The sequence below is a fragment of the Amblyomma maculatum genome, chromosome 4 (genome assembly GCF_055883805.1).
Source record: "Amblyomma maculatum isolate TAMU_Amacu chromosome 4, ASM5588380v1, whole genome shotgun sequence".
NCBI classification, from domain to species: Eukaryota; Metazoa; Arthropoda; class Arachnida; order Ixodida; family Ixodidae; genus Amblyomma; species Amblyomma maculatum.
This window is the reverse complement of record NC_139347.1, coordinates 20,914,308-20,928,484: the sequence shown is the minus strand read 5'-3', so window position 1 is coordinate 20,928,484 and position 14,177 is coordinate 20,914,308. Positions and strand designations below refer to the sequence as shown.

At 44.3% G+C, this 14,177-nt stretch overlaps 1 protein-coding gene across 2 annotated transcripts in view; it reads right to left on the bottom strand.

The window, feature by feature from the left end:
- The window catches only part of Tfb1 (transcription factor B1), a 48,194-nt gene that overhangs the window by 12,876 nt on the left and 21,141 nt on the right, over nt 1-14,177 (bottom strand). For both annotated transcript variants that reach the window (XM_084600896.1, XM_084600897.1), the window contains exons 5-9: nt 8,527-8,676; nt 6,254-6,333; nt 5,949-6,113; nt 4,224-4,424; nt 234-324 (exon numbers count right to left, since the gene is read on the bottom strand). In XM_084600896.1, the coding sequence (XP_084457022.1) occupies nt 234-324; nt 4,224-4,424; nt 5,949-6,113; nt 6,254-6,333; nt 8,527-8,676 (687 nt within the window). The remainder of the gene's footprint in view (nt 1-233; nt 325-4,223; nt 4,425-5,948; nt 6,114-6,253; nt 6,334-8,526; nt 8,677-14,177) is intronic.

The window sequence follows — 14,177 nt, the reverse complement described above, 5'->3', positions numbered from 1 at the left end:
CTAAAACATAGCTTTAGTCTAGGCCCACGTATATAGTGCATTATTCAATTCTGGACAATTTAAATGACATGAAAGCTCTCGGTCTCCAGTACATTTCAACGAGCTAGCCTTATTAAACCATAGAAGAAGAAGAAATCATGTCACATGCCTTCCAAATTGTGTTATATAGACAGCAGAAAAATCTTAAGATGTGCCACTGAAGAAAAAAATATTGGATGAAAGAAAAGCTTCACCTTTCAAAGGTACTTGCTGAGCATTCTTCATCAAGGCACCGCCTGGAGACAATTCACCCAGGACAGACAGGGCAGCCGAAGATGGCAGTATCTGTGCAGAGCAAGCAGACAAGAGGTGTCTCTCTTACATACACGGTCACAACACGATTCTTGCGGCACACCAGACGAAATCGCATGGCCTGTGATATCTCCAGTATTTAGCTGCTGATGCCAACACCATAAGACCCACAATAACTTTCTCTATATTATGCGCACCAGCATTACTGTCAAATATGACAACAAACCAGGGCAGCCAGCCAAATGTTTCTTTAACACTAGCATTCACATTCCTAGACTTCATACACCCTCCTGCCATTTCTCTCTCCTGTGTAAGCCCAATAAGACAAGCCTGTGCTTGTACTCAGTGCAAGAAGAGAATTCTAGATAAGTGGCACAAACCCCCAACAGATGGGGTAAGGCTGTGGCAAGGTTTAAGAAATGGCAAACACTGCACGGGTAATGCATGCATGCAAACTCCTAAGCCTCACCACTGAAAGGCAAATAACCACGCTAAAAAGCCAAACATCGAGTAAACAAACAAGCGAAGGCAGGTCACAGCTTTATCTCCATACCATTTTCTTCAGTTTTCACCCATTCACACAGCAATGCACCTCACATCATAAACTTGCTAGCATGCAAGGAAGTTACTGTGCAAAAACATAACAAAAGCAAAGGCCAATACTGAGAAGGGAAAGCTGCTTTAGAAGGCAGTCTGCAACGCCTTATCCCGGTTTGGGGTCAGCAGCCTTGATCAGCTTCCTCCATCCTGGGCGATTCTGATAATCCAGTGTTGTGGCCGCTAGTCCGATGGCAGCCAAGTCGCGTTTCACAGCGTCCAGTGAGCGCATCTTGTTTGCCGTCTACCTTAAAGTTGAAGGCAGTTGCTGCCACGGTTCCATCGCTCATGCGGCGGACGTGTCCGTACCAGCGCAGGCGACTTTCCCGAATTTTATCAATGATCGGCGCAACACCCCATCGACGTCGAATGTCCTCATTGCGTTGCCGATCCATCAGGGTGGAGCCCACCATCCAGCGAAGCATTTTCATCTCCGCAGTCTGCAGCTTGTTCTCGAAAGGGCCATGGTGGATAGCCAGCATCCCGTGGAGTATAACGCTACTGGACGTACAACTGTTTTGTAAATCTTTGATCATAGTAGTCGAGAAAGGCTACGATCACAAAGCACTCCCGACATTTCACGCCATTTCAACCAGCTCCGCTGATGAGCATTCTGGCGTCGCAGTCTGCAGATCCATCGGTATGCAGGTGGGATCCAAGGTATCGGAAGTGGGCAGTCTTTGGCAGTGGGCAGCTGTCGACATAGATGGTGCCTAGCTTCAGGCTCGTTTCCAGGTACTCAGTCTTCTTGAGATTTAATCTCAGCCCGTAAGTGGCAAGTCGATCACACCAAGCTTGCGTCCACTCCTGCAGGTCTTTCCGTGTACGTGATGTGAGCATCACATCGTCCGGGTATAACAATATCCATAGTATGTCCCTCTGTAGGTCACAAGTTATGGTGTCCATCACCAAGGCAAACAGCAGAGGGGACAGTGCAGAGCCCTAGTGGATTCCAGCAGTGATCAGGAAGTTGCCTAAGAGTCCAGCTGGGCATCTCACACGACTACCAGAAGTATCGTGCATTACCATGACAAGGCGCATGAGCGACTCGGGGACACCATGAAGGCGCAGTGCCAGTCGAATAAGTCTTTGAACGCTTTTTCCAGATCAAGGAAGGATATGTGAAGGGGCTTGCGTTTCACTTCCCGGTGTCGTTCCATCAGTTAACGGGCAGAAAAAATGGCATCGGTCGTACCAGTGCCGCGCATAAACCTGCATTGGATTGGTCGTACGCTGACGATCGCCCGAATTCGAGCATCCAGGATCCTCCCGAGGATCTTCATCGTGTGGGACAGGAGGCAGATGGGTCGATAGTTTCCACAGTCAGCAGGGTCCCCTTTATTTTTATATATGGGCACAGTGTTCTGCCACATTGTGGGCATCCCTTCAGTCACTAGAATGGAGTTAAACAAGCTCGTGAGCCACTGCACGCCTGGGCTTGTTGGTATGTTTCTCACGGATTTCCAAAACTCGGCTGGGATATCATGCGGTCCGGTCGCTTTATTCAATTTCATAGCACAGATAGCTGCTTTAATTTCAGTCTCCGAGATAGCATCGATGAGACCGTAGACCGGGATACCCTCAGTAATAGGTGGGTGGGGAAATTCCTCGTATGAAATGAGATTGAAATGTTCACGCCACCTTTTGAGTATCAGCCGACAATTGGTCAGCCACGAGCCTTCCTGATCTTTGGTGCACAAATAGTGAAGCTCGATGTTTTTGGCCACTCTGGCTTGGTGTTTAGCGAAGCGATAAAGCCATTTGTCATCAGCCTCAGCTATCAACTTGTCATAGTGATTGCTTTTGGCGATGGCTACTGCACACTTGGCGTTGTTCTTAGCTTGACGATAGTTCTCGAGGTTGGCCTCCGTCTGGTCATCTCTCCACCGGTTGTGAGCTGCCTTTTTTGCAGTGACATTTTCCTTCAACAACAAGAGCAACAGGATAGAAGGGCTACAGTGTGTAGCAATAAACTGGTGCTGGAGGCTGCTTCATGCATAAACTAATGACAAAAAAAGCAGCCCCCTTCTGTCTTGCTCAAATTTCTTTTTCTTTTGTCTTTTCAGACAGCACTGCTTTCAGTCACAAAAAAACAAGTTTCTGAAACAAAGTTATATACCCCTGTCACACGAGCACTTTCAATTGTAATCAAGTCAATCAAATTCCAGCTTGATGCGAATCTGGCGTTGCTACACGGCAAATTGAAACGCGATCGCCTATGATCCTGCTCTACTGGCTCTACCACAGTCAAACTGTCATTACCCCCCTCGTTCCCAGACATTAATCAAACATATCAACCAAAAGTAAAGAATAATCAAATAATTTACTATGAAAACATGCAATATTAAAATAGATAACTTTGCGTTTAAATTTATGTGATCTGAATCGCAAAGCTGTGGTCTAACTCTCAGCACCAAAAGTGGTAAACAAATGTGTGGGATCGATTACGCTTGTCACCTCCCATGGATGACACAACTGAAGCTGTGGTCCAAATGAGAACAAAGTTTTAATCAAGCTTGCATTGCTGTATATATATATTACAAATTGATGGCTACTCTCTGAACACGAATAAGCCTATAAGGGAGTAAAAAGGGAGTTGCATGTCCTCTAGCGCACTCCCTTGTAGGGGCAAGGTGTTCTCTCCAAGCCTTCAGGTATACTTTCATTCATCACAAACTATGTAGAATGCAATACGCTGGCAACAGAAGCACATTCCCTCCTTAAATAATATTTATTTGATGTAATTAGCAATGAAAGGAGACTTCTAATTACTGCACCAGAAGTTTTGACTTTAGACATTAGAGGACACAGAGACCCCACTTAAAATTTTCGTAATAGTTTAAATTCGCACATTTAAAGTGAGAATTGGATTCCATAAGTCTAGTGATGAAAATCTGCCCCTGTGCTCGGGCAGCATGCCCTGATTTTAACAGGGAGTGCGCTCGAGAACAAGCTACTCCCTTTCTACTCCCTCATAGAATTATTTGTGTTTGGAGTCATCATGTGTGCAGCATCTCTTGTGTAGCAATCTAACTTGTCGATCTGAATCGAGTGCGTACGTGTAGCATGATCCATCTCAACCGCAAGTGAAATGTCAATCACGATCGTTACCAATAGCAATCCAAAATGCCTGTGTGACAGCAGTATTAATTCCTCCAAAAATAAAGAAAAACGAGAAGCCCATGTGTTGTGCAGACGCTATGTTCTTATTACCTTTTCTCTTATGTACATCCATGCATGGACTGCCACAGAAGCCCATATAAGCTACCTTCTCTATCTATTCATCCTCTCCTTCCAAGCCCACCAAGACAACACATGGACAACATCCTACTCACCCCTTGCCCAGATGGGTTCCACTGGGACAGCTCTCGTCGTAGCACACTGGGTGCAACATGAGCCTCTGGCACTGTTGCTGAGTCACCCAGTGTGGGCCCACGCTGGTGTCGCTCGCCCTGGCCCAACCGCACTGGAAATCCTCCGCCGGCACCATTATTGCCTACCAGGTCATCCAGCTGCGTTTTCTCCCATACCATGGCCTGGCCCAAAATGGAAAGACAGGAAAACCATTAAACGACCTCTTTACAAAAGGATTCCTGAAATACCGGTTATCATAACTCCCACATATGGTAAGACTTACCCTTCTTCTCTCAGCTCTGCAAGCATGATGACAGAAAGCACTATGGGGCACTAGCCCGCAAAACTGTGCAATCTGTCCAGTACACTGAAGATACTGCTGTCCCTTTCTTTAACAATGCGCAGTGTTTACTGAGATACAATAAAGGTTCCGTTTCCCTCTGCGACACAAACTGTAAAGTACCACGACTTCTTTTAAGTGATAATGAAAGCAAGATGTCACCTCTTCTGATGCAGCTGAGAAACAGCTGAGGAGGCTAGATTCAACAGCTTCAGAGCGCAGTAAATGTTTACAACTAAATTCACTCGGTGTCATAAAATATTGTGCAAGTTCGTAAATTCTAATGTCTGGAACTCTTTCAAAAGCATTCTGCAAGAGAGGCACGCAGCTTTAGTATGCGTGGGTTGATACAAAAAATTTAACACTTGCACCATCTGTGATTTATGAACGCAATTAGTATTGGACTCTTAAGGAAGATGATTCAGAATGAATACCTCACTGGCGACGAGGATCAATAGCAACAAAGTATACATCACCGTACCTTAATAGATTTTAGCGGAGAAGCTCGAATGGATGCAACACTACAATAAATCATCTGTGATTACTGTGCGGCAGCTGATACTACATTAGTTTCCAGTTCATCACATTTTCTGACATACAAACAGTGTTGCACTGGAAAAGCGTGCTCTGGGATGCATAAAAACAGGTGCACCCACTGACTGAAAAAAGTTTTGGTAAAAATCTTCCTCAGCTCTCACAAAACCATTGTTGAATCGAACCCCTTGGAGTCATTTTCTGTTGCACTAAAAATCTTTTAAGAATGGGTTCCTGAAACTAAACTATCAGACCCTTTAGGAGATGCAGTATTTCAAATGTACAGGGGTAGTCAAAAGTTCCCAGGTCATAGAGTCTGCTTATGAGCAGCATAGTCAGGCAGCCACGATGGCTCCACAGCTCAAAATATCTGTGAAGGGTAGAAGAGGCATTACCCTAATCCAAGCTATAATTCATAGCTTTAATAGGATCTCAAGTGTCATATTATAGTGACCAGAAGTAGAAACTGCGGCCTGGGAACTTTTGACTACCCCTGTACATGATGGAGGCGAGGGACAATCATCCTTTGAGAACAGTAGTAACAAGAAAATCTCTAGCTGCAATGACAATGATGTGATAATAATAAAATCAAAGCACAGGAACAAATTGTTCCGGTGCTTCTATTTGCAACCATTATACAGCCTTCAATGCAATTGTGGTCCTATTTCATAGGATACTTTCCCGCACTTCATTTTTCGAGCTCAGCACATGCAAAAACAATCCTTGCATTACAGTCAAGGTCATGCTAGTATGTATGGTAAAACGCAGCACGTGCAGTTTACCTAACTGCTTGCTACTGCAGTAAAATTAACAGTACCAGTAGTGCACTTACGTGTTTCGCAGCGACGGGGTTCTCCTCTTGTACAGATGGAACGGGAGCATCTTTGTCCTCCCCACATGCTCTGAGGACCATCATGGAGTGATGATTGAATCTACGAATCATAGAGTGATTTGCCACACTTCCTGCAGACGCCACCGATCCGGGCAGATCTCGTTCCTGGCACACACAGTGGTTGAAGAAAAGAAGCTCAGCGGTGCAGGTGCCCCACCCAACAAGCTACCAATCACTCCCACAGCTAAGCTGCATATTTACATGGTTTACATACGTTCCAAAAGACGAAAACTACACTAACTTACATTGAATGTATCAATGTCCTGGAAAGATGAGACGTCAACAAAGGGATCCCGAAATCCTCTTGAGATAGCTTCTTGTATGTCTGGAATGGCAATGTATAAAAAAGAAAATGGAAAGATGTCTATCAATACCACCACAATAATGTGTCTGTTACACATACTGGACCTTTTACCGAAATACCAACTTCTTCATGAATGTCATCATGCTATAATACTGCCACACAGATTCAATGCGCATGGAGATGTTAGCACCTACAAAGCAATGACAATGGCTAAAAACACAAATACCATGTGCTTTGCTTTTATCTGTCTTTGCTGCAAAAAATTCTGTGCAAGCTAGTCATCATCGTCATCATTCTTTATTGACCCTTAAAAACACTGAGGGGGGGGGGGGGGGCATACAGAGGCAGGGGAGACAAAAAGTAATCGCAAGTCATAAAAAATAATGTTGCCAGCATGCTAATCGAATGGTATCTTGTGATGGTTTATATTTATCTGTAATTTAAAATTGGAACTTGTCGCAATTTTTCAGAATCGGCAAATATTGCAGTCAGCTATGGCATAACTTCAGAGGTGAGCAGAGCAGCCGATTTGAGACTGCACCACTTGATAAATTGCGAGACCTGCACCCAAGTTGAGTAGCATATTAGTTCAGGAGTGCAAACTGCTGGGCTAGTTGGTTCATATTGCATAGAAAGGGAACCAGTGAATACAGACGCAAGACAAGAACAAAGAAGGCACACACAATGCTGGACTTACAACTGATTTACTCCGATGAAGAAATGCTCATTTCAAAATACCTTCCTGCCTGCGCACACACCCTACTGACAATACACTTCACGCACCACATGGTGAAATGGCTACTATAATGATAAAAACTTGCACTCCTTTTCAGTGATAATCATGGACGGATCACTGACGCAATTCTGCTTATTCTTTTTGATCAGGAATGCCTCCAATAGCCGTATTCGCTGGTTCCCTTTCTATGAGTAGCATATCTGTTGCCTTGCAGTTTACTATGTTGCAAAGTCTGTCAAATCGACTGCTCTGCTCACCTCGACAAAAAAGCTGCGTTGCAGCCAAGAGTGAAGTTTTTCGCCAGTTCCAAAGAACTCTGGCAAGTTCTGATGTTAACTTACTAACAGAAAAATGTAGACCATCACAAACTATCTTGTGGTGGCCGTTTGACCCAAATAGTCTAGTAGTTCAAGCAGGGTGGTACTTAAAGCATACAAATATGAAGCATGCGGTACTGCCAGTCTAACAAACGTCCGATTTCACAATCACTCTTTTTCATTTTTCATCTCATCTGTACTCGTGGTGGCTCTGCAACAAAGGCTGGGCAGGACAGAGAAAAGGGCCTTTTGTCATTCCAGTGGGGAGTGTATTGTTCGAAGTAGGGGTGGGGTGAGGTGAAGGGGGCAGTCGGCCAGAGGGACCCGAGTCACTGGATTGAGCTAGCTCATTGAGCAAGCCTATCTCCATCTCTTTCCTACTCAGTCTCTGCTGCAGAGCCACAGATGGATTGTTCACAAGTATAGCAACCCTCCAGCAGCAAGAAATAATAATAATTAAAAAAAAAAAAGAAACAGAGCTCATTTCACTCTTCACCCAGGCAAAATTTCACCTGCAATTCTTGGCTAATTCTAAATGAAGCTGTTAACTTCAAAATTGTAGGAATGTTTAATGCAAAACTCAATCCCCTCAGTTAACGAATTTAGCCAATGCAAACAGTCAATTGTTACCTATTTATTTAGCAGCAATCTCACAAAATGTGGCTGAGTGCACATGTGCAAAACAATAGCACCCAGCAAAGCACATTGGTATGACCACAAGGTTGACCTAACATCTAGCCAAGACACACACCTGATCGTGAAACATAGTGTGCTACAGTACCTTTGGCAATGCCATCAGGGACTTGTTTCACGTCCATTTCATAGACTTACTTTTTTTTGCATTCTATCATGCAAGACCCTAAGAAAACATTCCAAGCAGTAAAATCTTCCTTTTTGCACTACGCACCGAATAGCTTTCTGACTATTCGCCAGGAGAGAAATGGCTCACTGCTAAATTGTATTGTGCACAGAAGAGGGAATAGTAAGGGACACATCACCACAAATACTTGACATTTATATTCTATTACTTTGTAGAAAGCTCTCCTGTTGACCAAATATATTCAAATGAAAGCCTTGAAAAGTAATCAATGCACCTACGGTTGCTTGACATCAAAGAGTGCAATTTCTTTCAAATGATGAAGCCCACAAGGCACAGCCTACCTTTATCGTCACAACGGGCACAGTCCGAGAAGAGGTCTCGTGTACCCGTGTGGAGCCTGTCTCGGTGGAAATAGTGGGACTGGAAGAACCGTGTCCAGAACTCAGACTCAGTCATGCGCTCTGGCACATTTTCCAGGTGCTTCCGCTTCACTGAAAGGAACGTCAAACAGGTGTAAGCAAGCTATTCAAATATTAGCAGCAAGGATCTAGAAAGAATAACAATGATACAACAGCCATAATCATAACATGAATACTAGACATGCAATGACAAATGTTCATTGCAATAGGCACACACAATGATACAACAGCCATAATCATAACATGAATACTAGGCATGCAATGACAAATGTTCATTGCAATAGGCACACACAGCTTCTGAATGCCCATGTTCTGCAACCCTAGAATGGTGATTCATGCACTGCGAATACCTTCAAAACATTCAGCCACAAACAGGCTTTATAAAGTAGGAAACTGAAGGTCTTAATTTTCCACCTGCACTTATAAAGTGTAAGTATGTAAAAATCAAGACTAATTATCAATAAATCATCATCAGCGCCGCCCGACCGTGACGGCGTAGACGGACAACAGACAACAAACTGCGCGTGCCTAATTAAAGAGCACAACGAAACAGCCAGACACAGTAACATCTATAAATAATTATTTTCACATGCAAGCTCCCAGATGATCGCGCGCGTATCCGATATCTTATGAGAGGTTGCTTACCATCTGGCGCGCCCGCTAACCGCGCGCTACGCTTTAACTACGCTAACAGGCGCATCAGCTCACGTTACAACGCCGGAACCAGCGCAAACCCCACGCGTCGCACGGCGCTCCGCTTACCTTCTCGCTCCCTCGAGCGCCTCTCCACTCCCACCCTTTCCTTCCGAACACAAAGACTATCATTCTCCTTACCCCTCCGAGAAAGCAACCTTCACGTGACCAGAGACGCGCAACGACCCCTCCCCCTTCCGTCCCAAGGCCGCCGCGCTGCCAATGCGGCTCCAATTTCATTTGATTCCAGCCTCCACGCACGAGCACCGGTCGCGGAAGCGCCGACGGAGCTCCACAGGAGATGCGGGCCTCGCAAGAGGACACGGCGTGCCGTTCGATACCTATCGAACATATCAAAAATATTGTCGCGATCGCTCTTTAGAGCCTCGCATGCGACAAGGGATGACCAGTTACGTGAAAAGCTCTCTCTCTCTCTTTCTCCCGAGACTGCGACAAGCGGTAGAAGCTGCCTCATTTCGGCTCCCTCACCGCCTGCAACGAGAACAGCGAGGGCTCGGGGGCAGAGCACGCGCCTTGCAATTAACACCCTGTTTGTCAACGGAGATAAGACGCTCGAGACTCATGCGGAAGCTTCGGGGCGCCCTTCACACCACCACCCGGGTGCATGCACGCCTGCTCGCTCCGCGCAACGGTGAGCGCGCACTACGCGCAACCGGTTCCGTACTTGCAAGGATCGCTGAATGACGCCCTTGAAGTAAATTGCTGTGCAGCGCAATAAGCGCTAGCGAGCCCTGTGTTATCACCGCGATGGAGACGGTCACGTCCGCCGGCGGCGGTACGCCCGTCCCACATCACTGAGTTCCCGCTCCAACGTATGCAAACAAGCTCGCGGCGCGAGAGACGAATGCAAAATATAGATGCCGGGAAATACAGCGATCAAACGATAACCATGAACTAAGTTTTCTGTGGAAAAGCCCACAGAATGTGCGCCTTCCCGAATCGCATCACCGATGTAAGCAGCTGCGCCATGCGCCGACACATCTGTTGACCACAGAAATACCTGCGGGCTTCGTGATAATTTTAAAATGCAGCTAGCATCTGACACACATTGTCACATGGGATGATACAAAAAGCTTTAATAATTTCTCAATTTGGCAAACACTGCGCCATATAGAACACATCGATCTGGAAAGTCGAGGACAGACTAACAATCTTTGCAGTGTGCTGCGGCGATAAGAGTGTTCATAGTACAGCTCTATGAAAGTATAGTATTCATAAATCCATTATTCTAGCCAATGCAAAATGCGTCTGTGATGGGCACTTCGTGGTTGTCTTCTACCGAATTTTCTTATACTCGGTAATGCTAATAGAGAAAATATTACCAAGCCTTCAACATTCTCCATCATCCAAAACCAAAGGGTCAAATATTTTGAGGAGCACCTTTAAAATGAGCCATTTTACACAGATAAATAACCAGATGAGATAAAGAGATAAATAAATATAAAGACTTTTCTGATTGAGCATTTCACTCTAGCCAGCGCTACAACACAACTTGTCTGTATAATATCACAATGAAAACTATCCCAACTGCATGCCTTCTGCCGGCTGACTCTGCCTAAGACCTCTCGAGAAATCCAGTAACAGAGAGAGGTGTCTTGGTAGCCTAAGCCAGGCATTAAGCTAATTTTAAGTTGTAACACGTAACAAGAGTGGAACTTCAAAAAGAGGAGTTGCATACAAATGAAACAAACTGCACACTGTTGGTAACCACAACACAAGTCCATACTTGTTATATAAGGCTCTAATCAACAAACAAGGCTATTGGTGCCTTCAGCTTTCCTTTCCAGCAGTAATAGCACTGAAAAAGAATGTGCTAATGGTTAACTTTCATGGACTACTGTGCTACCACACACATGCACGCGAACACGGCATACCAGCAGCAAAAGAGGCCATTATCGTGTGACCACCCTTGGCAGACCTCAGGTGTGCTCACATATATTTAGCCACGACAGAGCCTCAGTAACAGCTTCGCACATCAAAACAACTTGCCGTGCGAAGAGAGCATACCCCAAATCAGTCACACAAATGTGTGTAGGGTGTAACTTAAAAGGGGACAGAGCTCTTAAGGGACTGAAAATTGCGAGAGAAAAAAGCTACTTCTTGAAAATGACGTTTTGGAAGTCTGTAGCCCAACTCCTACATATCTACCAATTTATTCAATCCCTGGGTTATTCATTCCACTTCATAAGTTGCAAACGAGTTGAATAAGTCCCATCTCTGTTCGCTTTGTAACACAACTCTTTTATGGCTTTTTAGCTTACAAGGAGGATATCTAGATAAAAGAATAATCTGTATTGCAGCATGCTCCTAAGTGATTAAACTATACAATGTTGGGAACAGATTTTTCATTTTGGTTGGTTTATGGGGTTTAAGGTCCCAAAGCGACTCAGGATATGAAAAAAGCTTTCTCATTTTGTGCTCGCTATTTTTTTGTGGGCTCTAATTAAAACTTTTCACCACATTGAAATTCAATAAGTTGCAAAATGACAAATATTGCTTTGATCAACAAAGAAGTTCCTATGTTATGCTCCTTACACTGTACACCATATATCCATAGGTTAATAATAGTCTTCTGATGAGTGGTTTTCTGTCTACTGTCTCTGTAAACAAAGCAGTGATAATGATAAATATATTAAGAATTATGTGACATATCAGATAAGTGGTTACATATTTGAAATCAGCATAAATATCTCATCAAGGCTGAGCATTTTCACTGCATAGTCTAAAAATAGAGGGATTAAGTGTACTGTCTTTGCTTACAGTGGACTGTATCATTCTTCAGACAATCATTATTAATTGAACTTGAGCATTTTATCATAGGCCACAACACACATCTGCATGCTGGATAGAAAGGGGTGGAAGCCAGAACTCTCGGGGTTCCTTAACACCTCCTGAAAGTAGTTGCGGTTCCCCGAAGATAAGCCTTCTGATAACCTCCGCATTAAAACAGTAAGTTGAAGGTTCCATAAACATGTGGTACTGCTATATGCCTACGAGATCATCTCATCACCATTTTGAAAAAATAATAAAGTAAAAAAAAAAATTTTAAATTGGGTGTTTCTAAATACAGCTACATACCACTACAAGTGAACTATGGCTTCCCAGTTTCCATAAAAACTGCACAATTAAGGTTATAAGGTCACAGTATGTTCTGTTTACTTCTGTGCTCATCTATACATGTACTACCACCTCATCGAGGCAACTGCTCCCATAAGTCGGGCTGTCAGCCATACCGATGCAAAATGGGTGACAGAAAACACAGCAGAGTAGCTCCATGTGGTGGTATAAGAGGCAGAAGATGGAGTACTAGCGCAGGTCTCAGAGAATGGAAGGCCGGCCCAACTTCCTTGAGGCAAGCGCAAGTTCCCGCACAAGCACGCAAAGCCACCCCGACACATATAAAAGTTTTCTGCACTTTCATGCATGGCATGCCAAGCATCCCCTTTCCCACATAATCATCATTCATGACAACAACAGCCAATACGACAATGGCTGCTCCACAGGGGGCACTGACAATTTAAATGCAAAGATGAAAATGCAAAACCACAACACATTCCAGCTTTCAAACAATACACAGTCGTAACCAGTCATATTTTAGAGATGGAATGCTGTGCTGTGTTTATAGCAAGCAGCAATAAATGCAGATCAAGAAACATCTGCGAACTACATCTAATCTACTAAATGCCAGCCATTAAACGACCCATTTTGCACACTGCATAGGCAATGCATGTCTTATGCACATATCTGAGTAGCATTTGGCAGACTGAGATAAGAAACTAGTCCAAATTGCAAGAATGCAGCATGCACCAGCTCACAAGTAACAAAGCTAGTCGAGAGGTGACAAGACTACCATACACCTTGAACATAAGCTTCCCTTTTCGCATCTGTTTGCAGCGCTCCTCTAGAACCTGGCTGAGTAGCACACTTCATAAATGCTCACGCTGATCCAGACTCCCGAAAAATATGACGTGTGACCCATGATATGCTCCCTGCACGCTGGAGACAAGCTATCAGCAGACACTCAAAGACAGGATTATTCTCTTTACGGTGGCCACGGCCGGTCCTAAGAGGCGCGCACGCTCTTTTCTACAACCTACACAATCACTGCGGAAGCAATGAAAGCTTTTGTTATCAAGTTACGCTCTCCATTGCTGCTAATGAACATCCACCTCAGTGCTTGCTTTCTACCCGCTACTGCGGCGGTGGGCAGTCTTCTCCTGGTCTCGCACTGTCACCCGCTGCTTTAATAGCAAGTGCAGCACCAAATTGATAAAAAAAGAAATAATAAACAGAATGTAGTTGCGTTAGCTGCATGTCGCCAGCGTAGTCCACATATGAACAAAGGTTTTTAAAAAAGTTTGGCCGTTAGGACCATCAAAAGGATGAATCACTGCCGTTCGTCAAAAGTAAAGCAAGTATCTGAGAGCTATTGCAGTATAAATGCTGAAAGCAGGTATTGATTCATTTCTTGCAAACGCCACATAGTCCGCACCACAGTGACAGTTGCGAAAAGCTTGGTTAATGCAAAACTGGTGTGGTTTGTTCATGGAATTTAATGACGAAAAGTCACTCAAGCACTGAGGGACACCACAGGAAGGCTTTGAAAATTTCATCGCACAGTATTGAGGAATGTTGCATTTCGCCTCCATTGAAATATAGCCACTGCACCATAGATGGAACCCGAAAGAAATAAAAATAAGCGTTCCTTATTCGAACTTTCGGACTTGTGTATAGATATCGCCCCACACTTAAAACCCTCTATGATGTGCACTTCCAGCAAATGTCAGTATTTTTAAGACAGAGGGAGGTTCTAATTCTACAATAAGTGTACTGGCGATTGGTGTCAGAAATGACTCAGT